This window comes from Centropristis striata, chromosome 15, assembly GCF_030273125.1.
Source record: "Centropristis striata isolate RG_2023a ecotype Rhode Island chromosome 15, C.striata_1.0, whole genome shotgun sequence".
Classification (NCBI taxonomy): Eukaryota; Metazoa; Chordata; class Actinopteri; order Perciformes; family Serranidae; genus Centropristis; species Centropristis striata.
In genome coordinates this window covers 6632759-6650975 of record NC_081531.1, presented here as the reverse complement: position 1 = coordinate 6650975, position 18217 = coordinate 6632759, and the positions used below count along the sequence as shown (strand labels likewise).

At 37.2% G+C, this 18217-nt stretch overlaps 1 protein-coding gene across 1 annotated transcript in view; it reads right to left on the bottom strand.

Moving 5' to 3' along the window:
* dscama (Down syndrome cell adhesion molecule a) overlaps positions 1 to 6652 on the bottom strand; it is a 171134-nt gene extending 164482 nt beyond the window's left edge. Inside the window, exon 1 of the mRNA XM_059352352.1 lies at positions 5699 to 6652. Coding sequence (XP_059208335.1) covers positions 5699 to 5741 — 43 coding nt within the window. The 5' untranslated portion in view covers positions 5742 to 6652. The remainder of the gene's footprint in view (positions 1 to 5698) is intronic.
* Between the last annotated feature and the right edge of the window lie 11565 nt (positions 6653 to 18217).

Genomic DNA, 18217 nt, shown 5'->3' with positions numbered 1-18217 from the left:
TTATTTAAATGTGCACTTTATGGAGCTTTGAATTTAGAAAAAAGGTACTCCTGTTGTTATACAGTATTTATGTTCACTTAAACGGTTTAAAAAAAAACTACTTGTGACATGTCATATCTGGCTTTGACGATAAAAATATCGGGATATATATCATATATCGATATTCTGCCTAAATATATCAGGATATGACTTTTGGTCCATATCGCCCAGCCCTAACTTGTACACCTTTAAGTTCCAGGATTTAAAAAAAAGTCAAGAAAGACTGAAAGCTCTGACCTAAATCCAAAGTCTGATTACATGTTACTGAATCACTCTGAAATATCTTCATTTAAAGTTTAATTTTGTGTTTTTTCTGTACAATAATGAAGAAAATAATTCTCAGCATTGACTGTAAATGATCATAAGAAAGAGAGTAGCGTCAGTAAATACAGACGCCCTGGTCAGAACTAAAACAATACATGACTCTGACTTACTTAAAAAGAATAATCACAGCATTTCCTGTGGCCTACATTCTGTTGACTGGTGTGCTGATATTAATGTGCGACTGAGGATCTGAGCTACGTTGCTGTTTGCTGATGTGTGTTGCTGTGACTCTGTCAACCCGTCCGGCTCTATGTGAAGTGACAGATGTATACCAAAGGACACCAGTCTGCACAGACCCAGTTTCCTACTGGCCTTAATGTGACCTCTAAGCAATGCTGTTTTGACTGATTATAATTGGCCAAAACAAAAAATAAATAAAAATAAAACTGGACCAAACTTTGTATAGAAAAATCCCCAAATGCCTCTAAAAAACTGGACAAATGTCTCACTTTTAATACATATATATATATATATATATATATATATATATATATATAGTTGGTGTAACCAGGTACTTTTTTCCCATAAAAAGTCTGATTACATACAGGAAAATAAATGTGAACTAAAATGAGAGAACAAAATACAATCCACGTTTAATATTATGGTATACAATACATTTTACATAATTTGTCATATATATATATATATGGGGGTCAATGACGTGATCTAATCCAGTGTCAGTTGGTGTAACCAGGTACTTTTTCCCATAAAAATCTGATTATATACAGGAAAATAAATGTAAACTAAAATGAGGAATCATTGTATCAAATGTATCCAAAACTCTCAAAAGCCAAAGAGCTAAAGTGAATAATGCAAACTGTGATTTTTTTTTTTTTACTTTGGCACTGAAGTTGTGACTCTTCCAAATCTTCTCAACCCTAAAACTAAGCCCTTCTCTTCTTTTATTAACATTTATTCAGCAATGGTCTGGTAACATCAACGTATACATAAAGGTCTATTGGGGAAAATGGTTAAATTCAATAAAGGTAAAAGAAGATCATGCAGTTAACACATCCAAAAATCCAAAGAATCCATACTGGTTTTTAAGAAAGCCATTGTGAACAGAAAATTTAAGTTGCTTCCAAACTTTTGGCCTGTTAGTGTACACCAATGAGTGACGTCCATAAATTTGGTATCTACTTTTGCTAACCCACCTCTCCTCTCTGTTCATGGCTGATTCTAATCTCTGTCCTCATCAGGGTCAGAGTGGTGTCTTGGTATCTCCTGATCAAAATGAACAGCACAGCAAAATCTGTAGTGTTGTTTTTTCGTTGTTAATAATTTTGAGTTGGTGGGTGTTGATTTTGGAGTTGTTTTATCATTTGTAGTGATCAAAAAGCTCAAACCTGAGCTAGATTCACTTCAGTTTATTAGAGTTTATTTTCAGATTTTGTGATTTCTATGTTCGGCTAAAGACAGAATGCACTTTTAATGTATCGTAAAACAAAACGAATGTTAATTATCACATGAGTGAAAGGAAATAACATGATTTTAGGGTTAAAAATACATTTTAATGTGTCAAAGTAACACAATGAACACTCAAAGTGAAAAGGAATAACACAATTTCGAGTTAAAAGTGCACTTATGTGGTGTCATAAAACAACAACAAGGTTGTCAAATATTTAACACTATTATTATTAGTTAAAATATTAAGAAAAAGTGTTAAATTTAACACTGTGTGAGTTGAATTAACACTCCCGATTTTGCTGTGAGGGATACCGACACGCAACCGTTTTGTATATTTAATCCTCCAGAATCATTGTTCAGCATGAAGCAGCAAGGAGACAGTTTTCTGTGTTTAATTTGTCGCTGTGATTATCTGAAGCGGGAAAAAATGTAGAAAGAAACTAAATTCTGCTCCTACATTAATCATGTTTGAAGTCTGGATCAACTCATACTGACAATGCTTATGTTTTAATAAGCCAAGAGATGCCTTTTTCCCCCCCTCATCATCCTAAACTGGAAGCTAAAAATACACATGCACAGAGTGATACTAAGAGCCAATTGAGGAGCTTCGCTGTATATTTACACAGCTTATTAGCGTCCAATTGAGCATGTGTCAGATTTCCCCCCCTGGCGTAGCTGAGCAAAAACAACATTATGCCATTTCCCCAATTTTATCTCTTCATAACTGGAATATGTTGTTCCCATTCCATTTAGGTTTTAATAGACACTTCTGCAAGAGCACTTTAACAGCTCAAGCACCACTGAAGTGAACTCTACAGCAGATTTTACTCTCTACAGCGGTGAATTGTTTATATCTACTGTAGATGAGCTTGCAAATGTGTCCTCAAATTGGCAAAACGGCAATTCAGAGCAAAATGGAGTTTGTACAGTGGATGTTATTCATAAATGACCACTGCAAAAACACAGCCGTGCATGTGATCTTCTGATATTTTATGCAAATATCAATATCTGGTAACACTTTACAATAACCATCATTTATAAATGGTAAACAGATAGTTTATTATTGTTTAATCATCATTTATAAACCGTAAATAGGCCATTTAGAATGGTAAATACATCATTTATTAACGTTTAACTAACTAAATCATCTATAAATGGCAAATAGATGGTATATTAATGTAAGTTTATAGTTACTTTACCATTAACAAACAATAACATTATAATTAATAGTTTATTAATAGTTTTAGTTGCACTCATTATAACATTTTAACGCCATATTAAGTATGTAAATGATTTTAAAATGATTCATATACCTTTAAGAACTTGGTTTAAAACATTTAACGATTAAATATGTATATAGCTCTTTGTAAATGGTTAATAATTGGTCTATAAACCATCTATAAACATCACTTAGTTGGTTATTGAAAAGTGTTACCCAATATCTACATACACAGCCATAAAAGGATAACCTAAACAGGTTTAAAAAAATCAATTTTAGCATTCTAGCAATCAGCATTTCAATCAGATCAAGAGTTGAAATGAGATGTGAGTCCCATAACTATCATGAGGACAGAGTGACAGGCTGATATCTATCAGAAAGCATTGCCAGGGTCACCTGAACAGAGTGCAGTGTTGCCCACACTGCAGCAACACTCATTACCCAGGTCTCCATAGAGACAACCTCAGCAGCCTGTACTGGACCGGAGCCCTAAAAGCCTTTATTTCAGGAAGCTCCATCTCTGTCCAGAATAGGTGCAAAATGTACCAATCTGATGGAAGCTGCTTATTAAGACTAATCTTTTTGCAGCTCTGTTCGGGGAAAACAAACGTGCAGCAGAGAGAATAACGTCTAAGATCAACAATCACGGCCCTTTTTATTCTGCCTACAGTCCATTCAGTGTGCTACAGAAACAAGCAAAAAACAAAGAGACTGCTTGTCATAATGCACTTTGGGGTAATTCTAAAAATTGCTGCCACAAAAACAACATTTGAATCTGCGAATCAATAGAAAAGGTCAGAGTCAAACGAGCCGAGTCTGTCGATGTGAATGGCGACGCATCGGCGGCGGCGGCCACAAACGTTAGCATTCATCACAATTACAAGTGCATGTTGCTGCCATTCAAAGTTTCCATGTAGATGTCTGTTGTAGCAGCAGCCATTTTGCAACGCTGTTGCCTGGACCAAAGAGACTGAAAAAGCCATTCAGAAAGCAAAGCAATAGATCGTGCTCTGCAAACAGACATTTCAGCACAGCATTTCATGGCGTTTAGAAATGGACATCAGTGTCCTCTGTGTCTTGAAACGGTCTCGCCTCACTAACAGAAAGGAGTCTTTGCTACACTAGCGTCACTGTTCAATCCCATTCTCTCCTATAAATAACCACTGCCTTCATTGAACCCTTCAGCATGGCCACAAAATGGTTTTCCTGTCATCTTAGCTTGACGCATCGCCCTCTACTCTCACTTTACATTGTGTCCACTTTAAATTTTTTAACCCTTTTCTCTGCGTCTACCTTTAAAACCATCTTCTAAATACCCCCCAATTTTCTTTCGAGCTGATTTCTGCCCCCCAACACACGCACATCCCCCCCCCCCCCCCCTACCCCACAGCCCCTTGTCCTCCTCATTGCCCCCCCTTCCTCACACACCCTTCTTGTATTCGCTATAAAAAAAATCAGTCACCTTTAGTCCGAAACAAACATAATTGGCACTTATCAAACCTATCTTTTGAGGAATTCGCTGTGCACAAAACAGGGATCTGGATGCATTTTGCGAGATGTACATTTGGGCAAAGGGTGATAAGGGCTTGTCTCTTTTTTTTTTCTCCAATCCAAAATGACTCCATGTCTGTGCTTCTAATATGGCGGGTGCAATGCCAGAAAAAAGCACAGCCAACCTATTTAATCCTTTTTCTAGAAGATACTAGACAGATATAACAGAAAGCATGCAAACATGCAATCACAAGTTATTTAACACTTAAAATAATAAAAACTCAATTTTTTATATTATAACATGCAAAGTAAATATAATGCATTTTTCATGAGCATACTTCTTGGTTTGGGAGTGGATTTTTTTGAATTGAAAATTAATTTAAATGTCCGTAAATAAATCATTTCTAATTTCAGTGAGTGGATAATTGCACTGAATGTAATTCTCAGGTAGATTTGAGATTTAAACTAACAAATGGTGAATACACCAGGCGTTCATGCAAATGTGTTACAACGAAATCCTTCACTAAGGGGTCATTTTAAAGAAGCGATGTGTGTGAAACAGTGAAAAGTAAACTGGTTAGTGTGCACAATAAGCATCTAAAAAATGATGTAGGAAAATGCACTCAGACTGAGGCCCAATGCAGTTTGATAAGAAACGGTCAATAATCCTGTGTAGTGCACACTGAGAATGAAACCAAATAATTATGAGGGTTTATTTTAGGGCCTAGAATTTCCTGAAAATGAAATTGCACGAAAACTAAAATAACAAAAACATTAAAAGTGCCTCGTTCCTCATGCAGCACAGGCTGCACCTATCACTCAACCTACATTTCTCCTCTCTCCCTCTATGTGTGTGTGTGTGTGTTGTGTGTGTGTGTGTTGTGTGTATCTCTCTCTCACACACACACACACACTCTCTCTTTTTGATAAAATGCTGATCTTAAATATTGGAAATACACAAGCTCACACACTTCATTTCTACAAAGATTGATGTGAGTGTAACTATCTATAAGCTCCAAAAAAAGACCCAAATGTCTGTGTCAGGACATATCAACAGCCTGTTCCCCCCCATTCAATTTTCCAGGAGGAAGAGAAAAAAAATCAATATTTTCAATGTGGAAACGCTTACAGGTTATTTAGGATAATATTTGTACACTCTGTCCGGTGGGATAATTAACATACGCTTGAAGTTTAACGCGCACAAATGCAATCACCTACCATTCAAGATGCACTGGGAAAAGATAAGAGCCAATATCCACATGCCCCGGTCCGTTCAATATCCAAGCTTATGCTTTTTCTTCTTCTCTCCCGCACTCTTTCTTCTTGTTATTTCTTCCCTTTTATTTCTTCAACAAGTCAATTGCAATGAAAGAAAAAGAAAGGGGAGCTTGCAAATCTCTCTCTCCCTCTCTCTCCCTCTCTCTCTCGCTCTCTTTCTCCCTCTCTTTCTCTCAATCCTTCACGTTGGGAAGAAGATGAAGAGGAGGAGGTTTGAGCTTCTTCCTGCTGCTGATTGTCTTCTGGTACGGCGGGAGATAGTGTATGGATCCACAGCTGTGCGTCTCCCCCTTTTTTTTTTTTTTTTTTGGACTGACCGCACCGCACCGCACCGCGCCGGGCCTCAGTGCAGCCGTCCCCCCGTGTCGGAGCGCTGCTCTGCGTGGAACATGAGGGAGCTCGGCTCGGTGCGCTCCGTTCCAGGTGAGCTGTGCCGCTTCTGCTGCTGCTGCTGCTGAGTCAGAGGCTGGAGACGCATAGGACAAACTGCCTATGCGCACACCCAACTCCACGGTTAAACAATTAAAAGAACAAAACAGGAAAAACAGGAAGAAAAAAAAAGGGCTCCAAAAAAAAAACCAGAGGAAAGAAAAACAATCAATAAATAATAAATAAATAAATAAATAAATTAGAAGTCTGCGCACTGGAAACAGCCAAACATGTCGTCTCAGGTGTATGGAGGGAAGGAAAAAAATGCGTAAAAGTTGGATTTTATCCGTGGATTAAAAGGCGCATGGAGTTGATTGTTAGCTGCGCTGGAAACTCATTCTCTCTTCGCCGCCTCTCTCCGTCCGGCGAGCAACAAGCACACGCATCTTCCCCCCGCAGCCGCACACACAAATGCGCACACTGGTCCCTGCGCTTAAAACCTGCCCTGCCTCAGAGCACTGTGGAATAAACCCTCGCCTCCTTCTCCGCAGCAGATTTTCTCCCTCTCCATTGCCTTAAAGGTGCAGGGGTGGGGGGGATGAGGAGGGGGGGTGAGGGGGGGCGCACAGCTGAGCCGTTTTAAAAAAAAAATAATAATAGAAAAACTCTTTTGTTTTAACACAGAGGTGGAGGACCAGGGTGTCCCACTCAGAGAGGGAAACCTGTGCATTAACATAAGCAAGAAAAGAATTAGCCCATGCAGGACAGCCTTCTATGGTTTGCTGGTGCTGCTGTGGTGTAGCAAGCAAGCTGGAGGATGGATGCTGAGGGAGGGAGGGGGGGATGGATGGATGGAGGGGGAGGGAGGGATGCAGGCTACACCTGACTGGATACAGTGTAAGCATTTGGTGAGGGGAAAAAATGCTAAATTATCTTAATTGGAGGAGATCAGATCCTGTCTTTTAATGTGTTTTCTGGATAATTTATGAGCCCCGGGGGCATTTTGGGGCTCCTGCCAGCCTTACCCCTGCATTCATTAATTGACCTTGACAACTATAAGCAGCGACCCCCCCAATGCACCAGGGGGCATCAAACGGCGGCCATGTCAGACATCCACAGCCCCCTGCATGAGTTCACCTCCATTCAAGCCACACAGGACGAGGCTGTGGATTAATGTGTGAATGCTAAAATGCTTCAGGACTAAAAACACTATTGTTTACTGTAGCGCACACTGGAAAAGAATGCTGTAAGAAAACAGCCAAATTGTGACAGTAACATACTGTTTTCCATTAAAAAGGTATTATACTGTAGAAAACAATGCATTCTGGGCAATATTTGTAGGTAGCTTGCCATTTCCCATAAAATATATGATATATGTGTATATATGTAATATTTTCTAAGTCTCTTCTTGTACACTACACTCTCCAGTTGCACACTGCAAAAAAGCCAACTTGTATTTTTTGGCCTAAAACAGTGATTTAAGTTGGTAAAACTTGGAAATATAAATTGATTGACATTTAGGGCAATAATGTAAGTTAGCACAACAAAGGAAGCCAGTTGTCTGCTCAAAAACAAGTTTGTGAGTTGTTGTTACTTATATCTTTAAGTTGAGGTTCAAAACAAGGGACAATAGTTCTGATAACTCTTACTTATTTGTTGTGAAATTCGGTCATTAGCGAAAGCTAGCGGCTAACTGATGCTAGCGGCTAACTGATGCTAGCGGCTACCTGTCTCTTCTTGTAGCCTACACATTTTTTAATGGCTGTATTTTACTTAACTAACTCATTCAGTATATGGTATATTAAAATTACTGAGGTTACAGCGAAGGCAGCGCTTAATTTGTAGTAATTGGCTTTCAGACAGTAATATGCTCTATTTACAAAAAATGACTGCATTATATACTGCAACATTATTGCAACTAGCTTCAGCACTATACTGTGTTTTAGTCTACTGTAAAAAATCAGTGAAATGCAGGATTTACTGTAATTCATTATGTGGTTTTATCACAGTACCATAGTGTAAAGTAGATAAGGGAACTTTAAAATTAACAGTAAAATACTGGCAACCCTGCTGCCAATATTTTACTGTTAATGTACAAGACAATTGATTACAGCGTCTCTTAACTTTAACACTTATCTGCTCTACTCTACTGCCCTTACTTTTTAACTACGCAATGTTTGACTTGTGCTTTTTATTATTTTATCTATTTTCTTATCCTGCTGTATCTTATTTTATCTTATTTGTATTTTTATTTCCATTCCCCTGTTTTAATTCACTGTTTTTACTGTTTTCAATTGTGTCTTGCTGTTTTTAATGTTTATGTGAAGCACTTTGAATTACCTTGTGTTGAACTGTGCTATACAAATAAACTTGCCTTGCCTTACCTTGCCTTCATGCTGAAGACTTAGGAGTGTAAATACATTTAATTTTAAATGATGAGGTGTGATCTCCATAATATTGTGAAACTATAAAAATGTCTACAATTCTTATTTTGGCGATCTAAAGAAACACGAGGGGCAGGGGTGTGCCATATCGTATCGTTCACGATAATTTCGGTTTATTTTTTTTATGGTTAAAAAAAATGCATTTCATGATATTGGCAACATTCCTACTTCTTGATGTAGTGGCGTAAGGCTAACAATTAAAGTTGTTTTAATCACAAAAAGCTACTTACTCTCTGTCGCTAAACACATGCAGCTTTCAAAATAAGAGCACGGTGTGTTAACAGAATCCACCACAAAGCTTACAAGAAGACTGTCAAAATAAGATGCCTTAAATAAAACATACAGGAACCTTTATTCTCCTTTACAAAATGTCATTAAAATATGCCCCCGGAACCCCTAAATGGTAATTTTTTATTATTTGCTCATACTCACATACTTGTATTTGGCAACTGTTGAGATTTGCACTTCACACTACATTTTAGATTTTTATTTATTTATACAGACTAAAAAAGACATTTTCTATATCTTTTTAAGTATTTCGTAATATCGTGAAGAATAATCGTTATCGCAAAAATAGCCTGAAATATCGTGATATTCTTTTAGGGCCATATCGCCCAGCCCTAACGAGGGGAACACGGACACAATAAATGTTTCCTTTTTTTGAATGTGCAGCGAGCAAACATCTTTGTCATGTTTTCCAGGCACAGTGTTGTGATAAGAAAGTCACATTTGCATTATATGTTGAATATGAAATGATTGTGAAGGCGCTGACACAATGGTAACTGCAGTGACATCCGCTGCCATGTGACTGTTTGAATCTAGCGTGGCCCATTTATGTTCAAATACTGTAGCAGGCGAGCCAGGCTTTAGCCCTACGCCCAGATACAGTGTCTGTCTCTTAGACTCAGCATCCACATCAGACCTGCACATGAACATGCTCTGCACCAGGAATACAGGACCTGTCACCGCCTGTCTGGCCCCTGCGTGCGTGCGCTTCCAGCCAGGCATCCCCAAAATAAAACAGATCATTATCAGTGATGCCGAGCAGCCGAACCAAGACGGCAGCGAGGAAAACATGTGCTGTTTCTTACACGTTAAATACAAAGTATTTTTTTTTTTTGTTTGTGCTGAATTTGCCTAATCCTCCTCCCTGTCAGTCTCTTTGGCTCCCAGCAGTGAGGGGGTTTGTTGTTCTTCCAGTTTTGGTGTTGTGTTTATTGTAATGTTCACGCCTCCTCTTCCTTTGTACAGCACTGGTCTGCAGCCTGGCACTCTCGACTCCCCGCTACCCTTTTCACATTATTATTAGAAGCCATACTGTACACATTTTGCTCCAGTTGCACACTGCAAAAAAAGCCAACTTGTATTTTTTTGCCTAAAACAGTGATTTAAGTTGGTAAAACTTGGAAATATAAATTACTGACATTTAGGGCAATAATGTTAGTTAGCACAACAAAGGAAGCCAGTTGTATGCTCAAAAACAAGTTTGTGAGTTGTTGTTACTTATATCTTTAAGTTGGGGTTCAAAACAAGGGACAATAGTTCTGCTAACTCTTATTTCTTTGTTGTGAAATTCGGTCATTAGCAAAAGCTAGCGGCTAACTGATGCTAGCGGCGCTGCTTGTTACAGCTGCAAGAGTAACCATTAGCATATCAATGCTAACTCAAAATTGTGGTCGCAACATTAGCTGACATTTCATAGCACCGTTACAATCGTGCCACTTCAGCACATTGCAGAAGTAGCAGAAGTAAGGATTAAAAGTTATTATAACTTATGATGTAAAAGTTAGAAATTAACTTACAGTTGAGTTGACAAAAATCTGAATTCAGAGTTAAGCAAACGAAAAAACAAAACTTAGAATATTTAGTTTAATTGTCCAACTTAAAATTTTATCGAAGTTTGTTGCCTTGAAATTTTGAGTTCACCTAATCTTTTTTTGCAGTGCAGGCAGCTATACTACCTACACAGCAAAATCTGTAGTGTTGTTTTTTCAGTGTTAATAATTTTGAGTTGGTTAGTGTTGATTTTGGAGTTGTTTTGTGCCTTTTTGTAGTCATGAAAAGGATTAGAAAATGGACAAAATAGCCTAAGACTCCATAGAGTTCATTGGCACTGACCCATTTCTTCACCAGTCTTGTTGATTCAGTGCCTTTTTGTTTTGTGTTTTCCGTCTTGCTATGTCCAGTCATTAAGCCATACGGTAAATAATCATTCTCTTCAATGTTGATCCCAGTGGACTGTTTGCGTACAGAGATTGGATTAAAATGACTGGCTGCATGGTCATAAAGAGCTCAATCCCCATTTCTTTAATCCCCGTTTTAACTCCATGATATGTTGTGAGGTTATGATCAAATCAAAGGTATTATCCTCTTTAAACCCTTCTGTTATTTAAACGTTAAACCCTCACAGACATTACTGGGACTCTTTCTTAGTGCTGATAACTCGGGGTGCTGAGCTGTAAATCTGAGACAAAAAGTTTGTATGTATTTTTAAACTGCTGCTTGTTGAAATAAAATAAATTAAAGTAGAGAAACATCAACTTAAATGTAAATGTTTTCTTATTTTATACTATCATGGACATCTAAAACATTGTTACAATAAGTAAAATATGTACTTCAACATACAATTTGATGGTGAAGTTAATGTGCTTATATTGGACTTAAGGTTTTCTAATTCTTGCGCTATTTGTGCAAGCTTGACTGCAAGATAATTCCTGTTATTCAGGCAAGACATGCCACAGAGGAGCAGAACTTGCGCTAGAACTTGCACTAACATGGTTCTAATGTACATCCAATAGCTGGAATCAAGCTAAAACGAGCAGCAACCTCCAGGCCTGAAAAGTGAAGCCAATGTGTAAGTGTCTTCAAACTGCTTTCCTTCTTATGGTCAGTAGGGGGCGCCTTCACTGGTTGCAAACAGAATGTATATAAATAATGGACATTGTGACGTCACCCATTGGTTTTTCGGACTGCCCGTTTGAAGCATGGACCACCATGCAACATCTTGCTTTAGTCCGTCGCCATCATTGTTTTTTGAAACTGGGAGACAACACATCTGGACTCGGGGTCGATCAATGGGTGTGAATGGGTGTCTGAATATGTTTTCCACATGGATGATAAAATAAAATTTACAGTATAAGCTCTGGTACAGTGAAAATGTGAATTTGAGTTAACATGCAAAGCTGGGATACGTGTATTTGTTGGGGCTGATGATTCATCATCATCATCATCCGTAGCCAAGTGGCTGTATGTGCACTATGATATTTTTCACCAGTTCTTTCCATTTTGGTTGGTCTTCTGCCGTTCTTGTTGCGTTAGGCCTACACAGTGTCATATTCATCCAACTTGTCTCTTCCTCGTTTAACAATTAACACCATATTGTCTTGAAGAAGACTTGAAACTAGCGACTGAGACCCTAATCTTGCCACAAGATTTTTTTTTCTGAGGAAATAAATCAAGTGAGAAGTCCTCTCATTTTGTATTGAGATAGATAGGACCGGAGTCCCATTGTAACAGACGTTGGCGACCCCTGTTGGATTTTTTAAAGATTTCTCGCTCCTCCACAGTCCAGTTATGGTCTGCTCCACTTATCGGAAATAAGTTGGCGACGCAAGATGGCGACAAGTGTAACGATGAACTCGATGCTTCCAACGGGCCACCAACCAACGGGTGACGTCACGGTCACTACGTCCATTATTTATACAGTCTATGTGCTGGAGGTAATGTCACAGGGTCACAGAAGTTGTAACTAACCACTTTTTGGTTTTGTGAAATGCTGTTTCTTGCTTTGTCAACAAGAGGGCAGCTTGTGTTTGTTTTATGGGTTAAAAAAGCTAAAAAGTCCTTAAAAAGTGTGTTTAAAATACATTCTAACATGATTTGGGTACAAAAATATTATTCATGATTTAAGTTTATGGTAAAAATGTAATTCATCTGTTTTTATGTGCCTATTGTTTGTTATAACACAAGAATAAAACGGCGAAGGCTGACTATAATAGCAACCCCCCGAGGAGGCACAAGGTAGAGTGTTTAGTGGTCATATTTATTTTTGTGTTGGAAAGCTATGCTAAGTTAACTTTGCGTACCTGCTGTTGTTGTGTATTGCTTCGTGTATACAGTAGTGAGAACGGAATGTAACTGTATTTTGTTTATTTTCTGTACTACGGTTCTCACATTGGTTTCACGTTGATTTATGGACTTAATAAGGAGCTTGTATGGAAATAAACATTGTGAAAACCATCAGTCGGGTCCACCATCTTTCGGAGGGTATACTACAGAAGTCATTCATTAACATAATGATGAATGTCAATCTACCAATCTACAGGATAGTTGTTATTGAGATATTTCAGCTTGGATCAATGTGGTTTACTCAACAACTGACATTTCCAGAAACAGAAATGTAGAATAGTTGTGGCGAAAAGCATGAGGAGAAAGTTTCCTAGAGGCCTGTGATACTGCAAGTGAAAACTGTAGTTATTAACCAACAGAGCAAGGCCTATAAATACCCAACGCAGCACATATTGTGACAAATACTGATCAGATTTATCCACTGGTAACTACATTAGAGCTGTAATTAGAAGAGGACAGAGTAGAGTGTAAAGCTGGTTATTGTGGAGGAATTCTCTGGACAGGTTTATATTCTTTTTATAAATCTTTATAGTCTCGATTTTCAAAAACAAGTTCTGTTAAGCTATTTATATATTAATGTTGTCTTGTTTATTTTTATTCCTCTGTGTGGTTCAGCTTTGTAGCAGCTCATTTACTACATAATGTATGTACATGAGTTCAACAAGAAGCCAGTATACAGTGGGGAATAATTCTATCCATTAATCTTCACTACAAAGAGCCAGATCCCCAGAGGGAAACTTTTATGGCTCTTATTAACAAAACACTCTCAAGTACTTTGATTATATTCAAACAACCCAATAAAATATATATCTGATAATGTCTTAAAGATGACCAATGATGGCAGGTTCATCTCAATCTGCGACTCGTGAGGAAAAAAAGGAGCTTTGCTGCCTGGGTCAGACTGCTGAATAATTCAAAACACGTTTATGAGGTAGAAATAGAGGAACAGTAGTCTAATGTACATCCTGAGACCCTCATTTTATTAGATCATCTTTGAATCCTTCTCTCGGCCCATAAATTCTGAACGGAACGTGAGACAAAGTCACAATTCAAGTTTAATGAGTCGACATGTCTCCAGAATAAAGAAATGGAGAAATCGTGTTCCCTTTGAGAGTAATTCCTTGCCATTAGAGGGTGGAAAGTGCTGCGTCTGCTTGAAAATAAGCTATGTGCCATAAGCTTTTCACTGCAGGTTACACAAAAACTGACACTTTTGTCTCAAGCAGAAGCAACAAAGAACCTAAAGGACTTCAGCCTTTTTGTTCCCCTAATCAACAAAAAAAAGACATCTGCAGCTCTTCCTCTATTATCTTGTGCCACTTTATATTCTGCTGAGGTTACTGTAGTTGAAGAACGTCCATGAAAAATATTGGGATATATATTGTATATCGATATTCAGCCTAAATATATTGGGATATGACTTTTAGTCCATATCGCCCAGCCCTACGTCACGTTCATATATCTATGTATGATACTGCTCGTTGTGTTAAAATTGCATGTTTGTTACATGCATATGACAATAAAATTTCACCAATATTTGAACCACATGCTGCCAGAATAAACAGCAGCACCTACGCATTTGTCAGTATGCAGTTTGTTAAATTTTGGATATTTTTTACATTCCAATTGTGACGTCTAAATGAATATTCTAAGAAATATCAGTGAGAGCGTTTATTTGCATTACAATGGTTTGATATATTTAATATATCAGTGGCATAAAATTATGTTTTTTTAAAAAGGAACTTATTTTCATTTCCATCACTTTTCTCTTATTTCTGGAACAATGTACTGGCCAACACAATTATGCTGTGCTTTCAGTTTTATTATTTTTTCTTTTGTATCTTTATTGATTACTGGAGTGCCATCTATCCCAGAGAGGCTTTCACAAACTACTCCATTCTGCTACAGATGCAAAGATTTAAACCTGTTTTTCTTAATATGCAAGTTCAAGGGGTTGTACAGTAATATTCATTGTTGTTGTTTTTAGGAATGGTGAACTAACTAAATGTCTGGTAGAGTCCTGTTAACATGCCTGAAAACCACTAATTTTCCCTTATTGGTTTCCATAATCACCTTGCCTTGTAAGGCAGCGACCAATTGAGCAGAAAGAGCAGCGCTCCTTGATGGCCCACCTTAGTGGGTCTATATATTGATTACGCTCATTGACTACTTTGCATCTCACGGCTCAATGCACTCCTGTCCAGTCTTGATTGAGTGGACCGCAGGGTCATCCAGAGGTAATTCTACTATTTTAGGGAATTTAAGTAGCAGAATTAATAACTTGCAGTTGGTGTGATTATTGAGCCACCGATTCATAAAATTATTTTGTATTAACTGTACAGGACATCCCTGTCCAGTTTATTAATCTGGAATGTTAATAAAAAAAAAATAAAAAAATTAAAAAAAACTGGCACTATGAAATTAAACTATATCTGGTAACAATGCATGGACAGTTTACTACATACACTGTAAAAAAAATTGTAGAAATAACAACACAAATTGCATCAGAAATAGGGCCTTTCTTCCGCATCAGTTTGATCCATTGAAAACAGTAAAAACAAAACTTTATTAACTGACAGCTAAGCATAATACGGACGGACGGAAAGAAAGCGTTCTGTGTTATTTAAGGTTACACTAGCAAGAGGCATTAGCATTAGCTACAAAATACAATCTGGCACTATACGAATTCGTACTTCCTACGGGCACTGCACTAGTTTTCCCTAAATACTGGAAAACCAATATGGTGGTCCCACTTAATGTTATACAATATTTGCATTTAGTGGGCCACAATGCATAACTTTTTAATTTTAGAACAGATTTAATTCCTTGTGGATTGTCTGAAGACTGGATTTAGCTGTAAAGGTTGTTTGTTTACCATTATTCAGTGCAATATATAGCTTTGGGGTAAGGTTATGCATGTTTATCTGTGATTGTGATCCTACGTTGACCAGAGATATCTGGGAAGCGAGGCTGGTCAGCCGTCATTCACAAAGCAATCGTAAACATATTTGAGTTTGACTCTTCTGGTCCATAACTGTCCAACATGGGGTGGCAGTGTTGCTTAGTAACCACAGCACATGACTGACCTTATCGGTGCGGTCATAAAAATGTATGAAGTCCTTTTATTCATTTTCCCTTGTCGGCTGTGCTTTCTCTCACCCTCTCTATTTCACACACACATATAGATATATACACACACACACACACACACACAATCTAGATGAACACATCCTAATGCATTGTGTCTTATGTATGTGTGTGTGTGTGTGCACAGAGAGGGAGAGAGAGCAGCAGGGTGGTAATGAAGGGCTATACCTGACACATGCCACAGACTGCATCAAGCAGCATGAAGAGTGGGGGGTGGGGGGGGGATCCAGTGACAGGAAAATCAGCCGCCACAAGCCACGCAGGAAAACAGCAGAGGATTCACTCTCACTGAAATATCTTTATCATGCCACTGAGGATAAAAAAAACGCAAAGCAAGCAGATTTAAAAACATAATGATATGTGGATTATGTGTTGTGTAACCTATGATCTGGGTGTTTTCAGTATCACATCACTGTGATCTACTTAGTTGATGTAAATCTGTCTAGTTTACAGTGTCAATGACAAAATTACTTAAAAAGGCACAAAATGACCAAAAAAGACACTAAATTGCTAAAAAGGGACAAAAAAATGATCAAAAAGCTAAAAAAAATTACTAAAAAAGACACAAAATGACTGAAAAAAACACTAAATTGCTTAAAAAATACACAAAATGACAAAAAAGGCACAAAATTATTTTTAAAAAGACACAAAATTATTTGAAAAAGACACAAAATTACCAAAAAAAGACAAAATTATTTAAAAAAGACTCAAAATTATTTGAAAAAGACACAAAATTACCAACAAAAGACACAAAATTACCAAAAAAAGACACAGAATTATAAAAATTTAAAAAAAGGGGGTCCAGTGACAGGAAAATCAGCCGCCACAAGCCACGCAGGAACACAGCAGAGGATTCACTCTCACTGAAATATCTTTATCATGCCACTGAGGATAAAAAAAAACGCAAAGCAAGCAGATTTAAAAACATAATGATATCTGGATTATGTGTTGTGTAACCTATGATCTGGGTGTTTTCAGTATCACATCACTGTGATCTACTTAGTTGATGTAAATCTGTCTAGTTTACAGTGTCAATGACAAAATTACTTAAAAAGGCACAAAATGACCAAAAAAGACACTAAATTGCTAAAAAGGGACAAAAAAAAATGATCAAAAAGCTATAAAATTACTAAAAAAGACACAAAATGACTGAAAAAACACTAAATTCCTTAAAAAAGACACAAAATGACCAAAAAGGCACAAAATTATTTTAAAAAGACACATAATTATTAAAAAAAAAGACACAAAGTTATTTAAAAAGGGATAAAATTACCAAAAAAAGACACAAAATTATTTGAAAAAGACACAAAATTACCAAAAAGAGACACAAAATTATTTGAAAAAGACACAAAATTACGAAAAAAAGACACAGAATCAAGTGATCCAGTGACAGGTAAATCAGCCGCCACAAGCCACGCAGGAAAACAGCAGAGGATTCACTCTCACTGAAATATCTTTATCATGCCACTGAGGATAAAAAAAAATGCAAAGCAAGCAGATTTAAAAACATAATGATATGTGGATTATGTGTTGTGTAACCTATGATCTGGGTGTTTTCAGTATCACATCACTGTGATCTACTTAGTTGATGTAAATCTGTCTAGTTTACAGTGTCTTAATCTGGGTTTAATCCCCCAGAACATATTTATGGAACTCACAAAGTATTATCCAGTGGTGGTGGTGGCGGTGGTGGCGGTGGTGGCGGCGCTGTGTTTAGTTTAGTTTAGTTTAGTATTAAGATCCCCATTAGCTGCAGCAAAGCCACAGCTATTCTTCCTGGGGTCCCACAGTATCAAATATACAGTTGAAAACACAAAACATAAACATTATACAAATTAAAAACAAAACAAAAAATTTTCACATATTAATCCATATTACACACATTTCTACATATCATATATGTATATACATTCGTTCTACAGCATATACATTATAATAACACATATCATATATCTATAGAAATATAATACATACATATAAATATACCATGTTTTCTTACTTTGATAAGTACTGTTTTATTAATATTTTGAATTGCTTTATGTTAGTGGTGAGTTTGATATTTTTAGGCAGTGAATTGCATTCTTTCATACCTCTATACGGAAACGTGCTCTTGATGGCGTTAGATCTTGCTTTAGGTAATGTAAAGTTTCCTACAGCTGCATGTCTGGTGATATATTTATGACTTTCTGCACTAAAAGCGAGGTTCTTAAACAAAATAAAAGGTGCTTTTAGACAGCGTAAAAAAAAGATTCAAAATCACATTTTATGTTGGACTAAAGGACTAAAAAAGACACAGAATGACCAAAAAAAGACACAAAATAACCAAAAAAGACACAAAATGCCCAAAAAATACACAAAATAACCAAAATGA